General features: G+C 54.0%; 6 protein-coding genes across 6 annotated transcripts; 1 reads left to right on the top strand and 5 right to left on the bottom strand.

Annotated features, from left to right (window-relative positions):
• Window positions 1–409: 409 nt before the first annotated feature.
• Window positions 410–3,037, bottom strand: A1O7_01720 (uncharacterized protein; the record flags this gene model as incomplete). Its single annotated transcript, XM_007755756.1, has 1 exon — window positions 410–3,037. One exon carries the CDS (start codon window positions 3,035–3,037, stop codon window positions 410–412), a length of 2,628 nt encoding a protein of 875 aa, XP_007753946.1.
• Window positions 3,038–3,619: 582 nt separating this feature from the next.
• A1O7_01721 (uncharacterized protein) lies at window positions 3,620–7,624 on the bottom strand (the record flags this gene model as incomplete). The annotated part of the gene is made up of 1 exon (XM_007755757.1): window positions 3,620–7,624. The coding sequence occupies one exon, from the start codon at window positions 7,622–7,624 to the stop codon at window positions 3,620–3,622; it is 4,005 nt and encodes a 1,334-aa protein (XP_007753947.1).
• Window positions 7,625–8,237: 613 nt separating this feature from the next.
• A1O7_01722 (uncharacterized protein) lies at window positions 8,238–8,771 on the top strand (the record flags this gene model as incomplete). Its single annotated transcript, XM_007755758.1, has 1 exon — window positions 8,238–8,771. One exon carries the CDS (start codon window positions 8,238–8,240, stop codon window positions 8,769–8,771), a length of 534 nt encoding a protein of 177 aa, XP_007753948.1.
• Window positions 8,772–8,775: 4 nt separating this feature from the next.
• A1O7_01723 (uncharacterized protein) lies at window positions 8,776–9,224 on the bottom strand (the record flags this gene model as incomplete). Its single annotated transcript, XM_007755759.1, has 2 exons — window positions 8,776–9,007; window positions 9,085–9,224. 2 exons carry the CDS (start codon window positions 9,222–9,224, stop codon window positions 8,776–8,778), a joined length of 372 nt encoding a protein of 123 aa, XP_007753949.1.
• A 767-nt stretch (window positions 9,225–9,991) lies between these two features.
• On the bottom strand, window positions 9,992–11,529 carry A1O7_01724 (uncharacterized protein; the record flags this gene model as incomplete). The annotated part of the gene is made up of 2 exons (XM_007755760.1): window positions 9,992–11,021; window positions 11,081–11,529. 2 exons carry the CDS (start codon window positions 11,527–11,529, stop codon window positions 9,992–9,994), a joined length of 1,479 nt encoding a protein of 492 aa, XP_007753950.1.
• A 484-nt stretch (window positions 11,530–12,013) lies between these two features.
• Window positions 12,014–13,376, bottom strand: A1O7_01725 (uncharacterized protein; the record flags this gene model as incomplete). The annotated part of the gene is made up of 4 exons (XM_007755761.1): window positions 12,014–12,144; window positions 12,203–12,667; window positions 12,719–13,002; window positions 13,054–13,376. The coding sequence occupies 4 exons, from the start codon at window positions 13,374–13,376 to the stop codon at window positions 12,014–12,016; spliced, it is 1,203 nt and encodes a 400-aa protein (XP_007753951.1).
• Window positions 13,377–14,265: the final 889 nt, after the last annotated feature.

Raw genomic sequence — 14,265 nt, forward strand, 5'->3', positions numbered from 1 at the left:
CAATGCAGGCGCAACCCCACGATACAGTAATCTCCACATTAGGTGAAGGCATGAGGCTGGTCGGTACATGCTCGACAATGGGTGCGCGCACCACGATACAGTAAGCTCGAGGTTGGCTGGACGTATGAAGCTGGTCGTGTCGTCTTACCACAGACAGACAATACAAGACAAGCTGAAGAGAGTCCCAGCCCATCATTCCGTTTCACTCGACGTCGTCCCGGCCCGCAGTTTAGCCACACTTGCTTCATCGCTGAATGCCATTCCTGCAGAATTCCAATGCTGCTGGCGCAGTCGTTGAGGAGAATACGTTACCGTATGCTCCAAGTTTGGATGAGTTTAGAACCACCCTTCAATCCCTTCAAGTCCATCACAAGCCAAGCCGATTGTGTGGGATTGCCATGTGGGTACGTCATCCATTGATCCGCAACGTGATAGCCACGGCGAGACGGCGAGTTGGAGAGACTCTGTCCTCACCATCGTCCGCATCATTGAGCCCCGTAGCACGAGCAGATGGATTCTCGCGCGCAGCATCTGAAGGTCCAGCGTCGTTGACAGCGGCGTTCGACCATGTGCGCCCATACACGGATTCGCACGGGATGACCACCAAGGTCTCGAAGAGCCGATGTCTGCGCAGTTGAGACCAACGGTCCCAGCCATGCGTCGAGATGAAGGCAGTACCGTGGACAAGGTCCGCAGATGGTACTTCCTCCTTGGATGGGCTTCGGTCCAATGAAAGAAATGCGTGGAGATCGTCTCCAGTACGTGATCCACCGTCGATGCTGCCTGTAGAGTGCACAAACATAGTGACCAGGTGTACGTATCCATCAGTTGTTGCCTCCATGGAAGGGGAGAGTGTCATCTTGTGGAGAGATCCCCATTGGTAATCCTTCTGAGCCACAGACACACGTGGCCTCGAGGGAGGTCCCTTGGGCAAGCTCGCGATCCCCATGCTCCACCATTCGACGGGCGCACTTCGAGGCAGGGAGACAACTTCTGCCGCGATGAAGGGAGGAGACGCACTTGCTGAAGTGAGGACGGCTGAATTTGGAAGGGAATGAAGATGCCGGTTCAGGGTTGCCGGCGCTTCGAATGTCATTGCGCGATTATACTGCAAATCCCACGCGTCCGGCTCTTCGTCGTCTTTCTCGCCACCACGCGCATCTTGTGGCTTCACATCTGCCGCATGAGCGTGTTGCCATACTCGGGAGCATAACTCGGCGTTCACAGAAGCCGTTTCGGCCCTCTCCAGAAAAGCAACGCCCCAGGCCCACATGTCGACCCCTCGCTCCTGTCCCACGCGCCATAGATGCTGCAGGCTCAATACGGCCTGCTCCAGAAAACCCGCAGCCGAGAGCTGCATGCTCTGCGGCACTAGTGGTATCTGGCCAGCCATGTGGACCATCTCGACCAGATCCGAGACCGCCTGATCCTGCTTTGTGTCAAGCGGCACACAAATGGCCTGACTGTATGGTCCGATATTTGCTGGAGCCCAATAACTTCGACTCTGGACGTGGAGTCCGCGCCTTGCATCTCGAGGCCCAAGGTCGAGTATCACGCTGAGACTGACTTCGACGTCGTCCGGCAGTGAGCATGCCACGGTCACCCGGGCCGGCGGATTCGGCTCGCCTGGTCGAAATAGCGAGGCATAGACGGAATTCACAGCGCCGAAATTCGACATGTCTTTGAGCAGAAGCGTCGTGAAGACGATATTAGACGACGTTAGCGGAGGTGATAATCCGAGAGAGCTCGAAGTTGTATTCAAGGAAGACGTGAGATCGTGGCATATCTGTTCCATCTGCACGGCAGCGGTGCTGGAGCTCGTGGCCAGGGAAGACGTGATGTTAGATATTGCCAAAACTTCGGAACGCAAGCACTGCGTTTGCCTTAGATCGACTGTCATCTCGTGGCGATGGCGTATAGCATCGGTATTCACCCCGCCTAGCTCATCGAACCCCAAAACACCATTCGGAGTTTGCTGGCTCTGCAACTCCGCCAGAACAGCTTGAAATTGCAGATCAAAAGTGCCCGGTACTCTCAAAGAGGTGTCGCTCTGAGGCGTGTCCGCGTCCGGTCCATTTTCCACTGTTTTAGGACCTGCTAATCGAAGATAGCTGACACCGCCTTGTCCGGTGAACGCAGACATCTGCTCTTCCGGGATCTCGATTCGTCTCTTCCACAACCACCTCGGTCCATTGATAGCCAGAGTCTCATATTCGCCGCCCTCACCCACCACGGCTCCTCGCAGCCAGAACTCATGCCCCACAAAGAAGGGCTGAAGACCACTGACAAGTCTCAGTTGGGTCCTCGGGTCAGCGACATTCGCCCACAAGAGGCTCTCCTTGATGCCACCGCTGGCGATCTTGATGATCCGTGCATCACAGCCCGCTGTAGCCATGTCATCCAGCAAGCCTGTCACGGACTCACCACGTCCCAAGGGCGGAGGCAGCGCAGGATACTGCCACAGGCATGCAAGCGGTGTGAGACCCAGACGGACGGCCACCGACTCGAGTCTAGTGCGCTGATACGTTGATAGAATGGCGCCCGAGGATATCGCGTTGGCGTCGGGATGCATACGGTTGACTTCGCGGAGCAGTGGGAGCAGGTCTTCCGTTTCGTCGGCCGAAGTAGAAGTACCAAGCTTGCTCGCACTGGCATCATAATACCGCCCCGTCTGGACTGCGTGGCCGACAATCTCCCGCCTGTAAAGCGGTATTCCCAAACATTCCGCGTACAGCGGAACAACGGAGTGTCCCACGGTCTGGTACATGAAACTGTTCAGATCTTCCCCCTCTCCTTCCGAGGGGCTTCGTGCCTCTGTGCCGCCGTCTGAGGTCCTTCCATCCGAGGGGTTTCGTTCCTCTGTTTCGCCATCTGAGGGCCTCCCTTCCCCCGGTACACATGGCTTGGGCTTGGCGGGGTACAGATTAGCAAGCGCGACGACCTTGTGCCCCTGTTCAAGACAGTGCAGGATGCTGAAGAGGGAGTCCTTGCCGCCTGAGATCAGGGCGATGACGTGGAGCGAGGCGGATTCGGACATGGTCGCCCCGTAAAGACATTTGGAGAATGAGGATACGACTGTGCTGGGGGACTTGAATCTTCTTCAGCTGGATCCAGGCAGTAGATCCTAGACTTATGGTCCAGCTAAGTGCCTACGTACCTCGTACCTCGACCACGACGAAGGTCGAAGTTGAGGTCGAAGTACAGATTCGCCGAGCCAGGAGTTGCTGCACTACGTTGGAGTACCTGAACGGGTGATGGGTTCTCGTATTACGGGGATTCATTTAGCGCTTCAATGCGGTACGAGACATCTCAGGGAAAAAAGCAGGCCCGATTGAACCGTACGATCAAGGCGCATGTCTCAAGATAATCATATTGTAAAGCCTCCCCATAGAGGCTCATCTCATTGACACGTATATTCATGCCTGTTCAAAAGAAGATGCATATCCAGCCATATTATCGCGCCAACCCTTTTGTGCCTGTCGAGATATCGCTTCCATGCCTCGGACCAGAAAACTGGCGCGACCTGCTGACTCCCTGATGCCCGCAGTGTTTACTTGTGATTGCCCACATCTGGCCTCCCTCCGCCTTCTGCTTGAAGAGAGCAATCCTGTGTACAGCTTCAGACTTCCGTCTCTACCCCTCCACCACCCTTGTCTCCGTCTTTATCCCGACTCACCACTCGGTCACCCAGCCCTTCGATACTCTTAACTTTCTTGGCCATCCAATCCACCGTCCTGGCACCCCGCCATTGCATCACGCCCCTATGCTTGCGGTGCAGTTGTTTGTGATGATCTTTATAGTCCCTCACCTGTGCTCGAAGTCCACGATCTCCGTCGTCAGGATCATTATGCCCGTTGACATCCAGCACCTTTCCAGCGAGATGGGACGCTGTAGAGAGGGGCTTGGAGATCATTTGCGCAGGGGCGCGGATCGGGTTCTTCGAGTTCGTGGACCCGCCGTCGCTATCCGAGGCGGACGAGTCGTCGTTGGTGTGGGTGCGAAGTTTGCGGCGCGAGCGGTTATTCTTCTTCGAGGACTCGGAGCCGTTTCCGTCTTGCGTACTATCGCTGTCCTCGTCCCCGGACGCCTGGCTATCGCCGCCGAACTCCCCTTCAAATTCCTCGACTTGTCCTTCATCGTTGGCTGTGTCTAGGATTTCCATCACGTGCCGCATATCTGCATTGCGAGACTTGTCGGCAAAGCTTTTGTGGTATCCAGATAGACCGCGCCAGAACTTAATTGTCAGCTCGATCTCTCCGAGTGGTTGCTCATTCTCCTCCTTCCCCGAATACCCATAACTTGTCGTGGCACGGTGAGCCGCTTCTTTGCCGCCTTTCCATACTTTGACGGTAATGTTCTTCTCCTCCTCATCCGGGATATCCTTGAGCCAGAATACCCCGAATGCAGGCGTCGAGTCTGGGCCAAGGCTCGACTTGCGGAATTCGATAATCAAAGGACTGGAGTAGCGTTTGCGCACGGCCAGAAAAACGGATTTCTTGTCGCCCTTGGGCTTCCATTCAACATCGTCCCCGGAGCTTGGCCACATCTTGGCTCTCATCATGTTCGTCCTCAGCTTGATGCGATGTTGGCTATACGACTTCTCTTCGTTGGTGTGAGCCTTTGCCTCTTTCGACCTGACGGGACACCTGACCTCCAAGGTGCCATAACTCCAACCCAGAAGTTCTTTCGGCAGCTTTAATTCAACACTGCGCCACACCATGCTGATTCGTGCTCTACCATACCCAATACCACCAACAAGCGGATAAGTCTGGGTAACTTGACTCTTTTCCTGGAAGACCCGGCGAAGTGGGAGGTATATCATTCCGAGCTGCGCGTCGTCCTCTCTTTCACGGTCATCAAGGACTGCAACCATGACCTCTGCCGTCTTCCAGTCGACGACGAATCTTTCCGTGCCAGCATTGAAGAAAGGTTTCGCATTCTTCGGCTTTGTCCGCGTGCGGTAGATCTTCTGATGGTTGAGGATGATGGTGGCGTAACTGCTCGGCATGTCGTCACTCTGCTCGGCTTCATCCTCTCGATTATCATTGGCATCTTTCTTGTCTTTCTTCTGCAAGGACTGTACCTCGAGGCCAGTAATGTTGTGGATCTGAATGCTGAAGATGCCACTGGGGTACTCATCTGGTGGAGGACTGGAGATGATCAATGCGTCTTCTTGCTCCTTGTAATCTTCTTGCTTTTGCTGCTTGATCTCTCTGCTCTCGTCGTGGGCTGTCGCTTCTCGCAGCTTGTTCTCTGCAGTCTCGCTGACCTGTTTTCTCAGATCTTCTTCTGTCCGGATATTCGGATCTGCATTCTGCTTCGCTAGTTGCTGTTCCGTGATTTCCGTCTTCTCGAAATAGCCAACTTGCCATTGCAACGTGCCTGGCATGTCTTCGTCGGAATCTTCACCTTTGAATCGATCTTCACGATCACACATCCTGTTCTTCGTCTTGGAGCCAAACATCAGCTCCTTCAGGTCCACCTCCACCCGACCGAGGTCATCGTCAGCCGTCCACTTGTCCGAGTCCCAGAGCTGGAGTCGAAGCTTTTCATCCGCATTGAGTTCTTCTGGCGTGACCAATATATGTGACCATTCTGACCAGTTCGGCTCCTGATCATCAACTATGATTCTGGTCGAAGAGACAGGCTTTCCAAACTTGCCCCACGAGACTGACACATACGCGTCGCTGGAGCCCTGGAACGGACCGACGCCTCCGTCGCCCTGCTTGAAGCCTTTGGCGGATTTGATGAAGATCATAACCACGCCTCGCGTGACCGTGTCCTTCTTGAAGTCGTCGCCCACAAGCATGTCCTTTAGATCCAGCGTCAGGCTCTTCGGCGCAACATACTCGGCCAAGGCGGCGTCGATTGAAGATTGCACAAACGACGAGATCAGGGGCACATCCATGAGGTTCAGTGCGTGCTTGGACAGCGGTACACAGGACATATCCGCCTGCGGCTGGCCCATGAATGTTAGAGTGCACAGAGAGAAGAAAGGCGGATCCGGCGTGAGTTGCAGCCGAAGACGCATTGTGCCAATAATACCACGTAGCTCGACCCAGACGGGCACTGCGATGCCTCCTGGGAGATAGAATTTGAGGTAGAGATGGGCGTTTTTGGCCTTCGCCGTCAATGATTTCCCCGAGGATCGTGCTCTATAGGCGAAGGCCAGTTCCATATTGACGAAGTCGCCCTGTTCCGCCTCCATGCCCTCGCGGATTGCCTGATCTTCCTGCTCCTGTTGTTGCTTGTCTTGGGTATTGTCACCAGATTTAGCTTCTCCTTCGCCTTGGTTATCAGTACCGTCATCGACCTGGCCCTGTCCGTCTGCTGCTCGGTCGTTTTCCTCATCCTTTCCAGGTCTTTTGAGATCACCATCCGAGCCTACAGACTGACTTGCGGCACCAGTAGGTAGCCAATTGATCCCCAGGATACGGAATGCCTCGCTTCCTTGGCCCAGATCATCAACACTCACCATCCGCACGACTTTTGGTAAGGAAGCCTGCATGACATCCTCCAACATGTCGGAAATCGATGTAAAAAGGTCCGGATTGATCAGTGGCCACACAGCCGAGAGAAGGTTGTTCAACCACGCCACGGACTCTGGAATAACGTCTTCGGCTTGTGTTGTGCTGAGCTCCTCCTGGCGAGCGGCGTCCCAGACCTCGTCGTCCCAAATTGTTTGCACTTTCTTGCCTAGCCAGCCTTTGACCACTACCACCACAGTCCCTGCAGCAACGGCCGGGATGAGGACGAGTGCAAGAGCAAAGGCCTTGGAGACCCAGCCGGCGTCTTTCTTGTACAAGCCCACGTCGAACACCAAAGCCAGAAGCTGGCCCAGTAGGATCACTACCACAATGCAGCTCAGGCCTATCATGGCGGCTCGTTCGTACGTCCTCGCCAATTCATCCCTCACGTCCTCGAATTTCGGGGGTGGGAACAGCTTCTGCATGCCATCAAGCTTGCTCTGGAGCTCCTTGCGCTCGGTGTCGTGCTCCTCCGTCGACTTGGTCGCTCCATCAACGCCTGTCCTCGTCCGGTAATCCACTCCCGGACCCGGAATATTCTCGCCAGTGGACTTGAGGTCCTTGTGCGTCGAGTCGCGGATCACAATGGGCAGATGAGTAACAGGATCTGTGACTTCCCTGCCGCCATCGCTGCGCTTCTTGTGTTTCATGTCCTTCCTCTTCTGACGTGGGTCATGTTGTCCTGCGACGGCCTCAGTGGCGGACTGGCCTGGCTCATCTCTTTTCCGCTCTTCTTTCGTCTGTGGCTCTTCTCGGTTTTGTCCTTCGTGGGTGCCATCATGCTGAGTTTCTCGTCCCCCAGCGTCTCCTTGTTCCCCCTCGGTGTGCACATTTCGATTCTGGGTTCTGTAGGGGTCATGACCGGACTGTGGAGGATCTTCGCCTTTCAGTACGCCCTTGGCGGCATGATAGGCTCTCTTGTATGTCGAATCATCCGTCTCATCACGCTGAGCTTGTTCAGCGTCGTGTTGGTTATTGTTCAGTTCTTGTCTCTCGGCTTTGTATTTCTGAATCGTAGGAATTGGGTGACGAGCGGAGTGAGGCCCTTGATAGGTTCTTCGTTGTGAGTCCGGGTCGAGTTCGTCTGCCGAAGACATCGTTCCAAGCGAAGATCAAGAAGGCACTGTGGACATTCGACGAAAGAAGGAAGCAGAGGCAGCCTACCTGGAAAGCAACGACTAAGGTCACCGGAGAACCAGCCCCAGCATGGAAAACAAATGCGTAGGAACCACAAAACGGCGAAGCACGAGGCCTGTAATACTCTCGCATCACCCCATCTCCGCACATGGACGACGAACCTTGAAACAAGGCATCAGGCGTGGAGCGCCAGAGGAAGAGTGACGATGACGTCGAAAGTTGACGCGGCAAAACAGCAGCACACCGACTTGGGCAAGCGATTCCAAACACAGTACACGAGCACACTCCACAGACCAAGAAGAGTAAACAGTCCGGACGATCTACAGACAGATCTGGGCCTGATGCATGCTGCCAATTCTGCCTCGCTGCACGTCAGCAAACCGTGAAGCAGACCGAGAAACAAGTAGGAAAGCGCATGGTGTGAAAATGCAGAAACTTGGACGCGCAGAACATTCTGGTGGCGTTTGCGGGGATTTCCTGCCTCATACTCCATACGGAGTACCTGATTCTGCATTTTACATGGTACCTGCATCGCGACCTCGTGCCGGTCATCTCAGTCTTTGGTGGTCATCAATGTCCAGCGAGACACAACCACATTCCTATTACGAGGTCCTTCACCTGTCTCGCCATGACTTCGGAGACCTGTCCAAAGACGACATCAGAGCCGCATACCGCCAGGCTCTACTCACACACCATCCAGACAGGGTTCCTGGTGCCGACAGAAAAGCCGTCTTGAAGGCCAAATCAGATAGAGCGCCGGCATCCCGGTATACTATTGATGAGATTTTGCTCGCATACGAGATTCTTTCTGATCCGACCAAACGTGCTGAATATGATCGATTGCTCCAGAACGATGGTAAGGTCGGCTGGAAACAGGTGAATGGCCAGAAAGGAACGCATATCGGTGTAGAAGCGTTCGATCTCGAAGATCTAGCGTACGACGAAGTTGCAAACTCCTGGTTCAAGAGTTGTCGGTGCGGCGACGAGCAAGGATACATCTTGACGGAGTCCGACCTGGAGAGAGAGAGCCAGCACGGAGAGCTTTACGTTGGTTGTCGAGGATGCAGTTTGTTCATCAAGGTCCAATTCGCCGTCGAGGAGACATGAGACTTCAGTACTGGTCTTCGGAACCCGCATTGCCAGTCCTTTGCAGTTCATCCAGCGCATTGATGGCATCCTGCACATCCTTCGACCGACCCTGCACAACAGCTTGGAACTCTTCCTTGACCACTTCGTACGCTCCGGCAAGCTCTTGGACATGTTGGACGATCTGCTTTTCAAGATCTGCCTTCTTCCGGACAAGGGCGAGCAGCCTGGTTACAAAGACGTCCTGAACGCGCTTTCTGTGGGTGTGAAGTCGTCAGCCATACCTGGTACATAACGGATGCAGACGAGGAGCTGGGAACCTTGGTTGACGCACATATCCTGTTGATGTTCTTCAGCTCTCTCATCAATCTGGTCCTCGAGCTCCCGCACTTGATTGTCAAAAGCATGCTCAAGCCGTTGCTGGTTTTCACCAGTACGAAGTCTCGTCTTTGATCGATGAGTTAGCCTTGACATCGTCGATAATGGGATCCGTCAGAACGAGGACCAACCACCATCTCAGGTTTCTCAACTTACATCAACAGCCATAACCATCTTCATTCTCTGTCCTCCCTCCCTCTCCTCCCGCCCGAAAACACCACCATACTGGTCGTTTTCGATAGTGAAGTCATCGTCGGGTGCCTTCATCCGTGCGGACGCGGCCACGGGTGCTGATCTACGAGATCCACGTCCACGCTTGGGCGGCATTGTAATAGGGTGTAAGTGAGGCAGGTGAATGAGTGAAGTAAGGGTGAATTGAGAGGATATGATTTGTGTTCAATGAGGTACGAGTGTGGGGGTAAGTGAACGGGTTTGGAGGTCGTATGATAGAAGATGATCAACAGGCCAAGAGAGGGTGAAAATCAGATGAGTTTCTGCTCCGGCACCTTTGCTGACTTGGCCAACTCTACTGGACTAGCATCAGTATTTCGGAATATAATGATATATCTGCTACTCTAGTGTAGGGTACGGTAGGCACGACAAATGCGTGTCGCAACCATTTACTGCAACAGCAGGAGCTGGCCCCTTGGTGTCGTTCAGGTCTTGCGCCTCGAGCATGGCTCCTTGGGTTTTGACTTCCTTGTTTTCAAAGGGTCTTCTTGTGTACATGTTATACAATCTAGAGGGCATAATCGTGGTTTGCACTGGCTTCTAGCGCATCAATAGCACTGCGGTGCCTGTCCAGAATCGTTCCCGCCGGTGCCGGACTTGGGCCCAATCCATTCCGTTGGTCGTCCGTAGCGCTACTCTACGATCTCCAACTCACCTTCCCGGTCCTTTGCAAAAGTGTCTTTGTAGCCGTCCCACAACCTAACCAGCTCGTCCACATACTCCTGATGTACTTGATCCAAGTACTTCTCATCAACCTTGCCATCCTTTCCACCCTGCTGCACGACCTTGATCGGCCGGCCGACCACAATGTTGATCGCTCGTCGGTACGGCAATAGCCCGACGTCGTAGTTGAATATGCCTCTGGCGTGGAAGAGTGGGATTGTAAAACCCATTGCCTTCTTTACGAGCATCTGGAACTTGTGGATCCAAGGATGTTCGACACTGTCAACTTGGTCGTACAGTTCGTTCTCACCGAACGCAAGGACGGGAACCAAATCGGCGCCTGTGCGGATGGCTAACTTGACAAACCCCTTCCTGCTCTTCAGCACAAGCCGGAGAGAGTGCGGCTGTGCGTCAAGGGATTCTCGTGCCCCGCCAATGACAATTGTCACTGCCCGGCCCATCCCCTCGCCGTTGCGACCGCCTTTAGACAGGATGTTTTCAATCGACTCGCGCGATACAGATGCCAGACCCAGAGCCAACGCGTAGTCCCGGTACAGAGGCACCCGGAAATTTGCATCCAGCGTCAACAGAGTATTCGTGATTCCCGGATACAACTCAGAGAAGCCTAGGGCCTCGGTCGCAAACGCGGCGAATGCTCCGTGTGAAATAATCCCGTGGGGATGATATCCGAAGATGTATTTCCTGGTCGGTTCTAGTTCGACAGTGCGGTGGAGTCGAGCAGGGAAATAGGAAGCGAACGCAGACCAGAATTTCGAACCACGCAGCCATTGTGATCTCCGTTTGAGCGTGCCATCAGTGGCTGCCTCGCTGATGAGGAGGATGTAGATGAGGTATGGGATGAGAAGAGGCCAAGTAAGAGGGATGCTGCATAAGAGGAAAAAGAAGGACAGCAGGAGCGGGATGCTCGTGGTATGCCATAAGACAGCTAGAGTCTGTATTCTGCGTTGCAAAGGCACGTTGAGGGGTGCCCACCGGATCCTACCAGAACATTAGTTATCTGTCGCCGCACACGGTGAGTCGGTGGAGGATACGCATACGCTGATTTCTCCCAGCCCGCTCCAGCTTGTCTGCCGCTCGCGAGCTCGTCCCGTGTCCGGTCCTGCCGTTTGGCTGGCCTGGTGGCTTTCTTCTCTCGAGGTGCGGTTTCTCCATTGTGTTTCAAACTCTCCTCATAATTTTCACTCGGCTTGATACTCGTCAAAATCTCCCCATTTTGGTTGACGTGCTTCTCATAGATTGTTCTGTCCTCGTCCAGTGGTTGTCTATCCTTGTGACCATTAAGCAGTGGCCGAGGGGCAAAGCCGTTGACCGCGCTCTTGTGCTTCGGATTAGGCTCTCGTTCGACAGCGTCCCCGTTTAGGCCGTCCGTCTCGGGTTTTGCTGCTTCAGCGTAGGACTTCGGTGGTAGATCATGCTCAGCACGTTCCTCTGGCTGCGAAGGCTCCGAGTTCAATTGTCCCTGGCCCTCGATTGCGGTCGACGCCATCTCAGTGTAGTGGGAGAGCGAGTCGCTGTGAAGTGACTCGGCGCGCTCACGGAACCAGGCAAAGTCAGAGTCGCCTCGTTGGAGCATCAATCAAAAGCATGCGCACTGCCGGCAGTTCACGCGTGAAGCTGGAGAATAAAAAGAAAAGCTGAGACGGGCCAGGAAATAGTGGAATACGAGCAAGTGCTGCGCGGCCATGACATGATTGGCGTGTTCACAAGCTGGAATTACACTGAGTAAAATATCCGACAGTGACGTCAATCGCATTCACCACCTGTTGGCGCCCCATTTGTACGTGCTCCGTATCCCCTGCCCAGATGCCCTTTGGCGTGTACATTATTCATAAACCCAACTCCGTCCACATAAGAATGGCCTTCGTATATGCAACATATCACAACTCAACGCTGCAATCTAGAAGAATGTGACTGCTGTCCAAGCATTTTGTCAAGGGAAAATTGCTCAAAATCATCCACACAAGGCCTCCCTAAAGTTCCTTTGTCGCGACACCAAACTGCATGTTCTCACTGTCGAAAACGGCGAAAACGGCCTTGAGGAAGATATCGCCGTAGATCGACAGGCCAATGCCCTGGTTGCTCTGAAGACCACCATAGCAGCCTATTCATGGACCCATTAGTCATCACATCCCGGGAAGGTGGTGAGTGGTTTGACTTACTTGACGAGCCTGAAGAGAGGGGAGCGAAGTTCATGAATGACCCAGGAATCACGGCGGTGGTATCACCAATGCCGACACCGAAATCTGGGAGATCCGTAGAACATGGGAAAGTATAGCCACCTTGAGTGTTGTCATAGCGGGCACCATCAACAGCGTCGTAATATGCAGAAACAATGTCATCATCCATAAGGAGAAGAGTGGTGCCAGTGTCGGCGATGGCATCAATGCTGGCTGACTGAAACTGTCCATCGCCAACCTGGTAACCGGTACCAGTAAACTCCCAAAATCCTCGGGAGTTGTCGATCGGGGTATAGGTGATCTCACCCGTGTGCTTGGAGTCGTCGATGAAGCCGAAATCGTAGCTACCAGGGACGCCTTTCTTCAAGTCCACAGTGAACACATTCTGAGCAAGAACACCTTGGTTGATTGCAGTGTCGAAGAACGTGGTCTGTTGCTGGGGTTTGACTGGAACACATGTCAGCGTCGACCATCCCCTGTCTTACACAAAAGACTTACCGGTGTTGATGGAGCTGAATCCGAGCCCAAGCAGGCCGTCGTTGTTCTCATCCTGCTGGAATTGGGCACTGACTGTCTTCGCAAGCTCGATAGCTTGTCCAGTCACAGTCGTGCCACCGATGTCGACGGTGTCAGTGTAGACGTCACCGCTGGCACTGGACCCATCCCCGTATGAGATGCTCCAGGTGGCCCCGTTCAATTTCTTGGCAGTGCTCGATTTGGAGGGGTCGTAGATACTGTGACCCGCTTGCACCGAGCTAGACAGCTCGGACGAGAACACCCACCTGCTTCAGTTAGTCATCCGTGCCTAAAATCCGCAAGATGGTAGGACGTACAAGTCGGAAGAACCGGTGTCGAAATCCAGGTTCAAAGTCTGCCCTCCGATGGTGACTGGGCAAAGGTATAGAGCATCAAATTGCTCCGGTGTGGCGACAACTGAGCCGTCGGCGGCCGCGGCCTTCACCTCTTCGGGAACAGCCGCATTGAACTTGAGATAGGTCTTTTCCAAAGCCACAGGACCAGCCTGGTACGGCTTTGGGACACTTTGGGGGAGAGTGAACCCTCTCCTTGGCGCAACTTGTTGAGGAACGGGAAGAGGCTTGGCGAGAGCAGTGCCCGTCAGGGCCGAGGCTGCCAGCAAGATTGAGAAAGAATGCATCTTGAAGGATCAATGGATGAATGAGCTTGAAGGAATGAACGAGCGAAGTCGAAGAGAAATGGTCAACGAATGTATACCTTGCTGTTGAGAAGGAGAGAATGGCTGGCGAGAAGATACTTTCGTCGAGAGCCCTGCCATCCATTCTTATATATCAAAAACGTGGTGGCGTTGTCAAGTCTTCATCTTGATGTGTACAGGCCCAACCTTGCTGATAGCCTGTTCCGAGACTGAGACGGGTCATAGCAATGACACAATCAATCCAGTCGGCGGGGATTATCGACATTGCAAGGACTCCAGAAAAGGACGTGCGCCACGGAGAAGACGACAATTTGAGAAGGTCGCAGAGATACCAGGAGACGGCACTGTTCGGTACATGGCGACCGTCGTCGTGATTCGAGAAGGCGGGAGAGCATATCAAGCATTCGGGCGTTGCTTTCAAGGCTTCAATCTGCCAAGTGAGGGCTGGAACACCCCGCCATTGGGCTGCAAGTCATCACGGCAAGCTCATCAAGGAGTCGACGCTGTCTTAGCATGGCGCCCTCCAAGAAATTGGCGGATCGCATGAATGTGGAGGCGGATGCAACGAGGAACGGCTGTTTGAGAAGAAGCTTAAACCTGCTGCTGGTGCAGTGACGACGGTGATGGAACAAGTTGTTGCTGGCAGGTTAAGATGAGGTCGCGAGACGAAAGTGAGCGGGAAGTGAGTGATTGGAGAGAAGCGCGTCCACGCTAGCAATGCACGATCGACCGCGTCTCGTGAACGGAACCTCAATCCAACAAATGGCCATCAAACTCCCCGTTTCAGGTGTTTCGCACTCTGGACACCTCAATATTGCGCAGTAGTCCTGGCCGTGCCTGGCTAGACTCCGCCGCCCGTGTCGTTCCTCGA

The sequence above is a fragment of the Cladophialophora yegresii genome, assembly GCF_000585515.1.
Source record: "Cladophialophora yegresii CBS 114405 chromosome Unknown aczIN-supercont1.1, whole genome shotgun sequence".
Taxonomy (NCBI): domain Eukaryota; kingdom Fungi; phylum Ascomycota; class Eurotiomycetes; order Chaetothyriales; family Herpotrichiellaceae; genus Cladophialophora; species Cladophialophora yegresii.